The sequence below is a fragment of the Elephantulus edwardii genome, unplaced genomic scaffold (genome assembly GCF_000299155.1).
Source record: "Elephantulus edwardii isolate Elephantulus edwardi_28Jun2011 unplaced genomic scaffold, EleEdw1.0 scaffold00168, whole genome shotgun sequence".
Taxonomy (NCBI): Eukaryota; Metazoa; Chordata; class Mammalia; order Macroscelidea; family Macroscelididae; genus Elephantulus; species Elephantulus edwardii.
Window position 1 is genome coordinate 1,563,513 of NW_006399918.1, and position 7,358 is coordinate 1,570,870.

Here is a 7,358-nt window from a genome sequence, read left to right on the forward strand (position 1 = left end):
AGAGGTTTTAGTGAATAGAGGAGGTGGCTTGGTTCTGCTGATGGGACACTGGGTAGAGTCAGAAAAGAGTCCAGAGGGCACAGGTGAAGTGATGCGGTCACCCAGGGAATTCCTCCACCCTCCTCCCTCCTCGCTCCAGGACCCCACCAATGGCTACTACAACGTGCGTGCACACGAAGACCGCCCATCCTCCAGGGCCATGCTCTACACCGACTACCGGGCCGCTGGCCCCACTACCCGCTTCGACGGCCGCCCCTCCTCGCGCCTCTCCCACTCCAGCGGCTATGCCCAGCTCAACACCTACAGCCGGGCCCCGGCCTCTGACTACGTGGCTGAGTCCACGCCGTCCGGGCCTGCTGCCTCGGCTGGCACCGACACCACCAGCCAGCTGTCCTACGAGAACTACGAGAAGTTCAACTCCCATCCCTTCCCTGGGCCAGCTGGGTACCCCACCTACCGACTGGGCTACCCCCAGGCACCCCCCACTGGCCTGGAGCGGACCCCATATGAGGCATATGACCCCATTGGGAAGTATGCCACGGCCACTCGCTTCTCCTACACCTCCCAGCACTCGGACTACGGCCAGCGCTTCCAGCAGCGCATGCAGACTCACGTGTAGGGCCGGCCAGGCTGGGCGTCTCTGCAGGGCAGAGGAGAAGGCGCTCATGGCGGTTCCCTGATATTCAGGGGTGTTGCTAACTGCTCCCGCCTTGGATCAGCCTTCCTCCTCCCGCCGTGGCAGGCAGGGAGCAGGTCTCCCAGAAACACCCCATCCCGAGGATGGTGCTCTGCGCATGCCCCACCTCCCGGGCCTGCCCTTCCCTCTTCTTCGGGAGGATGTGTGTCTCCTGACCTGCACTCTTGCCTGTCCCCAACAGGGGGATGGGAAAAGTGGAGCTTGGGGAGAACAGAGGGGCCCCTTTTTAGCACCCCTTTCTATCCCTCCCCTCTGGTCTCCCACAAGTGGAGTAGGGTTATGTCAGGAAGAGCTGGCTTTGGCCTAAGGGGCATGAAGTATGGGCTGGGTGGCTCCGGTACAAAAAGGTTGAGAACGAGTTAGCCAGCCCACTCTTATTGTCTGTGCTTACGCTTAGGTATATCGCTTTCTCCTCAGGGGACTGCAGAAAGGACCTTGAGTTTCTTTTGCTCTCCACAGATCAGCCCAGGTACTGTGTTCAAATCCAGCCCTCATGCCACTGGTATCAAAATTTCAGTCATCCTGACTGCCCACTGTGGGCATCTTTCTGCTCCCCTGCAGAGGAATCCAAGTGCCCCCAGGAGCGCTTCCTCTTTTCCTTTCAATGCTGGGCCAGGCAGATAGGTGAAGATTTCCCTGTAGTGGAGAAAAGGCCAGGAAATAAGGCCTGGTTCACCAGCAAGACTGCTGTGTGCTACGTAGCAGTTCTCAAAACCAACGCTAGAGGGAGGCTGCCCAAGTCCCCTTCTCCCCACACGGCCCCATTTCCTAGCTTTCACTTTTGAGCCCTCGTGGGGCAGGAAGGAGGGCTTGGGGGTGTGCTATGCGTTATTTTTTTCGAAGACAGTGAAAACCTCATTAAGAAAGAAAAGCTGTAGGAATGTCCCCACCCAAATCCAAGGATAGCAGAAAGGAAAAGGGTTCCACCCAACCAGATCCCTAACATCCTTCATTACACTTTCAATCTCCAAGCACTTTGAATCCATGTTTGTACATTCAGGTGGGAGACCTGTCATGAGGGTGGGCTCCGGTAGGGGGAGGGGAGCCAGGGCCTCGGACCCTCCTCTCCTCCTCTAGACCCCGCTAGTTAGAGAGGCCACCTTCTGGGGGCGTGGGCGATGTTCTCTGCTGACAGGTTTTCTTCTTTTTAAGTTATCTTTTTATTTTTCCCTTTCTTGGACCAATCGTATTTTTCCACTTTCAGTGCCTTTGAGTGTCTAGCTTTGGTCGACTGGCCAAAGCGTTGGTTGGCCTGTGCGGGCGACTGTGTAGGGAGCGGGGACACTGTCAGGTTTTACAGTGTTTGGAAGAAAACGGGTGGGGGACCTGGAAATGACCCCTGATGGAGAGCTTGTGCTGAAGGGAGAAGAGGCGCGGAAAGGCACTGCGGGCATCCCACCGCCCATGCTTTCTCTCCCTCCGCCCATGAGCACTTCCACCCACACACATTCCACACGGCTGTTTCTCAGCCTCCACCTCTGACCAAAGAGAACAGGAGCTCCAAAGAGAACTTCTCCCCCTCCCCCCGGCCTCCTCATCACAAGAATAAATGTCTGGAGTCTCCTCCCCAGTTCTGCGGAGAGCTTGAGGGGAGGTGGGGGGGGGGTGCCTCTGGTGCAGCTCCCAGAATGCACCTTGCCCTTTCTCAGTGGTCACCATTCATTAGTCATGTTCGCTTTAATGAGTTACATGCTCATCAGCCACGGGCCATCAACGCCCTTACAGATGGGTCTGTGGGGTGACATTCCCGGGCAACCACTCCCTGCTAAGGACCAGATAATACCCAGGGAGAAAGCAGTTCCAGTTCCTGACACAAAGCCTGGCTCCGCATCCTCCATTTCAGCTGGGGAATTCCAGTGGAGTAGGCCCTTCCTGGGGACTTAACACAAGCTTCCCACCCCTGAAAGCAGACACCTTCCTGCAGGGCCCTTTTATGTGAGCTCAGTGGGAAGGGCTGTTAAAGATGCAGGTTCCTGCGCAGACAAATCCATGCAAATTGTGATTATTTTCACAGAAACCAGAAGCCGTGGATAATCCAAACAGTTAAGTCTAAAGATAGTGGCTTTTTAAACATGAAGAGTCCAAAAACATCCTTTTTTTTTTTTTTTTTTAATCTGGCCGATTCCTTTCTCTCCTCCTTTTGGACTGAAGTCCTGGGCTACTTCTGATAAAATGACTGCCAGGGGAGGAGGACTCAAGGTCACTTGGTAACTCCGTTAATTCGGCAGTGAGGCTGTTTGAAAAAAGGAAGCTTGTTTTTTCTCAAGTCTAACACTGAGCCATGCTGTTTTCTGTCCTTTAGCACAGCAACCAAGACTAAACTTTGGTACCTAGCAGGCACTGTACCTGGCACAGGGGAACATCAGGAAATCAGGCATTGTCACCATAGAAATTGCTCTAGCAACTCCTATTCCTGTGTGATGATGAGAATCTACATTGGGATCTGCTGTTAGGTCAAATGGACTAGCTTTTTCTGAGGGAGTGGAAGGTGCCTTTGCCCACAGAGCTTTTGTTACAAAGCCTGGAGAAGGCTCAGCAGGATGCCTCAGGACTTGCCAGCCTGGTCACCTGGTGATCCTGATCTTCCACATCCTTGTTTGAATGGAAAGAGCTAGCAGCTATGGGTCAGTTCAGAAGCTACTATTTACAGAGTGACTTTGGGCCAACTTTACACATTCACTGTCCCCAATGAGATGGAAAGGCTGCAGGAATCTAAAAGTTGGCTCTTGCTATATTCATCTGGCATTGGAAGTGGATGGGGAACTGAGAGATCCACCTCGTCTCTTAGAAAGAAGCTTCATGGACTTTATTATTGTGTCTGAAATTCTATTAATTATTTTCCACCAGAAACTCCCTGATCATAAACAATAACAGAACCTGGACCTCAGAGCGTAACAAATTTGGGTTATCCTTTGCCCTTTGGATTGGGTTATTGGTGTTGCTTTCTGCTCAGAGTTCAACAAAAGGCATCCTTGGACAGGGCAGGGCAGAAATGAGGTTTATTTTCTGTGTGCTGCCATTTTCTCCCAAGGAATAATGGAAACACCCATCCTCATCCCCAATCCTGAGGCACATTCCCCACGCCCTGGACGGTTAAGGTGGGTAAGGGAAGAGCACGGCTAACCCTTCTACTTCTGTAAGGAAGCAGAGTGGAGGGAAGAGGAATGCGGTGGTTTTGACAGGAATTCTGAATCTTGAAAAAGTTCTTGTCGCTCTAGGTGAGTTACGGTCTCTTGCACAGACTCCAACCTACATTCTAAATACTGGATTCTGAAGTTCAGGCACAAAGTCTGCATGAAACAAAACCCATAAGACACCAGAAAAGAAAGGGGGTAGACACTGTGCTAGGTGTATCTATAAATGGCTTGCGTGGAATGACAGGATTCTTTGGCCACCTTGCCTCAGGCAGGTGGCCCCACCATATTCCAGAAGTGGCTGCTCTATCCTCACAGTTTAGTGGGGCATTTATTCTGGGGAAGGGCTCCCTGTGCAGTCTCTTGCCCTTGTCAACCTGTGGGCCTTCTGTCAGAAATCCCTCAGCCCTTAACTCCTTAAAATGGAGAGATGAGACAGCCCTTCAATATCTGATCCATGAGCACCGCAATATAGGGCCGATTGGGTTTGACAAGAACCACCCAGTGGGACTGCGCTGGCTCAGTCACTGCTGTGTAAACAGTTCTGTCCTCACTGCTCATTTCTTGGACCTCATGAGGCCAACCAATCTTGAAAAGCCTGGCTTCTCTAACATTTTAATGGTGGGTGGCCTTAGCCGGATCCCTGCTCTGTGCCTCCAGAGAGCGTGCTATATATCTAATGGATCACTCAGAAGGTACCAATGAGACTTGTGACCCTGGTGAGACCAATGAGGAGGAGACAGTGGGACATTGAAGTGTACAGACGAAGGGATGTAGTTGGAAAGACATTTATTTTTGTGAACAAGCTATAAAATCCACATTTAAATATCCCATTCTCTTCTCCTGACCTCGCATCCCAACACTGGTGTCTGCTCCCTTGGAAGGTGGCCACTTTTGTAATAACTTTGGCTTCACTGTGACCAGCTTGTTCTTCACACCTCCTCCTCTGAGCTAGGGAAGGGGACAGAGGGCTGTGTGGCTCAGGAGATTTCTGAACTGGGGATGTGGGGATAGAACCCCATTTTATTGCATCACTGTGAGGGAGCTCTAGGCCCTGTCCCTGGAGAAACAATTGCTCCACAGAAGTCACAGGTCATGCCGGGCGGCGGTTGTGGTTCAAACCTGCCCTGAACAAGAATCACAATAATAACTTATATAGAGCTATCATTCATCCCTACCAACTTCCTGTTCCCCATTCCCAGCCCTTTGCTGGCTCTGTCTGCTGGCCTTTTTAAATGGCCAGAGGCTGGCTGCCCACTGAGTGGCCCTGACTGGGAAGAGAACACCCAAGTTGCCAATACAATCAAACACTTGACACAATTGTGTTAGCAACAGTGACCCCACACTTTTTTTGAGGCCTCCTCTGTCACCTGAAAGGTCCAGGGCACCCTGTGGTCACACCAGTCATTCTTGAGATCACAACCTCCATCTCTGGCTACGGTTGAATTTTCTCTACTCAAATCCCGATAAGTAAATGGACCCATGGCGACAATTACAAAAAAGAGATTTAAAAAAAAATATTATTTTTGTTAGGACAGACCATCGTAGATTTTTAGCAATGTGTATCTGTGTGTCACTCACACATTTTCCTATTCTGCCTTTTTTCATTTTCCTTTTTTTTAAATATTATGTACTATATTTTTAGTCTTAAACACACTATATATTATATATATTTAATTTTTTATATATATGAATATAAATGTTTTAAAAAGTACCATGGGTTGTGTGGTTTAATGCATGAGCAGCTCTTGCTGCTTCGAAGCTGGCCTGATTTTAGTTGCTCTGGTCTGGGGGTGTTGTGGGAAAGACGAGCAATTTCTGGATTGAGATTGCGGAGATCATATATTTATTTGTGTCACCACAAAGCCGGGGGGCAAACACCTTTTAGTCACTGGTTTGTGACTGTTACAGAACCCTGAGGCCAATTCTGGCAGTTGTGGGACAAACAGCTAGTGACTCCATGCATTTGGCACGCGGCATCCAAATGTTCCACACCAAATCTGATTAAGGAGAAGGAAAAGGGGCAACTTTGAATCTGGGATGGAGATCCCAAAGGATCTGGGAGAGGGAGTATGAACTGGGCTATTTTCATTTATTAAAATGCTGTAGTTGAGGTAGAGGACAAATATAAAAATCTATTTTTATAGATCCCCTGGTAATTCTGATGTATACATAAGAGCCACCAGGAGAGTATGGAGAAACGGGAGTTCTGATTCAGGCTATCTGGGGTAGAGATGCAAGTTTTCAGCAGAGGGCCAAACTGGAAGGAACGAACCAGTTCTTGAAGCCCTGGGACAAGTTACCATGTCTCTAATCTTCTGAACTTGAGCTAATTAAAAAAGCAAAAGAAAACCACAGATAGTATAGTAGCATAACTTACACATACTTTTTTTTTCTGCTAAGAAATTCTAAAGTCTTGAGTTTTGTAAATTTTGGAAGCTATGTCTGCCTTCTTCACAGGAATGGTTAACTATAATTGAAATTGTTTTGGGGCAATGTTTTTTGGGGGTGGAATAAGTCATTAAGAGAAATACAAGGTTTTGTTGTTTCCATCACTCAGGAGGCAAAGAGTGTCCACAGTAGCCTTTTTTGTACACAGGGTCCCTCAATGCGGTCAGGAACAGAGACAGGATATAAAAATATTAAAAAATAATTCAGAGATAATCCATTTCCAATAAGGCTGATGATCACAGTCAGGAGAAGGGGGCTGTAGGATAGGGCAGAAAACAGTCAAGACTGGAGTTGGCAACATGTGACCAGAAACAAGGACTTGTGGACAGCCAAAAGTGAATCCAGCCTGTGATAGGAATCAGAACCCCAGGTGAAGGATGAATCTGGAGGCTGCAGCCAGGGAAACTGAACCGGTACAGGTAAATATGACTGACCACTGGGATCCAGAAGAAAGGAAAATGGAGGTGTAAAGTGGTGCTAAAGTGGAGGGGTGCCTTCTGTGTGTTATACTCCCTTGGGACATTTCTGCATCCCTAGAGCCAAAGGTCCTATAGCCCTGGTGTGTCCACTTGCCGTACAACAGTAACTTGTGGTTGCTCTGAAGCTGAACACTGTGACACTGATGTGTCAAATGCATTAATGGTTGGTTACCCATGGCGGACAGTGTTTGGTGAAGCTCCCGATTAAAACCATCTTGGAAGCAGGAGTAGAATCCACATCCATAACAGCTTGCTTCCAGAAACCCTATGAACCTAGAGAGAGGATGAGAGACACACAAGTGTTGAAGACTCTCCTTCATAGGGTCGCTATGAATCACCTAGACACGAAGGCCCTTAACAACAGGGCCCACAAAGGCCCAGCAAGTGTTTAAACATTCATCTGTGAACTGTAGAGGGTGCCACACCACTCTCCCACACCTGAGCTTGTTCTTTTCTCCAGCTGGACAATGACTAGGGAGGATAGAAGGAGAATTGACTGCCGCCTTTGAGCTGTGGTGCTGGAGAAGAGTATTGAATGTACCATGGACTGCCAAGAAAACAAACAGATTCATCGTAGAGAGGATTAAACCAGGCTGC

At 49.1% G+C, this 7,358-nt stretch overlaps 1 protein-coding gene across 2 annotated transcripts in view; it reads left to right on the top strand.

Moving 5' to 3' along the window:
• The window catches only part of KIRREL (kin of IRRE like (Drosophila)), a 157,120-nt gene extending 155,988 nt beyond the window's left edge, over positions 1 to 1,132 (top strand). The window contains exon 15 of one of the 2 annotated variants that reach the window (XM_006895428.1): positions 140 to 1,132. In XM_006895428.1, coding sequence (XP_006895490.1) covers positions 140 to 619 — 480 coding nt within the window. In that variant the 3' untranslated portion in view covers positions 620 to 1,132. The remainder of the gene's footprint in view (positions 1 to 139) is intronic. The other variant, XM_006895429.1, reaches the window with a different exon arrangement.
• Positions 1,133 to 7,358: the final 6,226 nt, after the last annotated feature.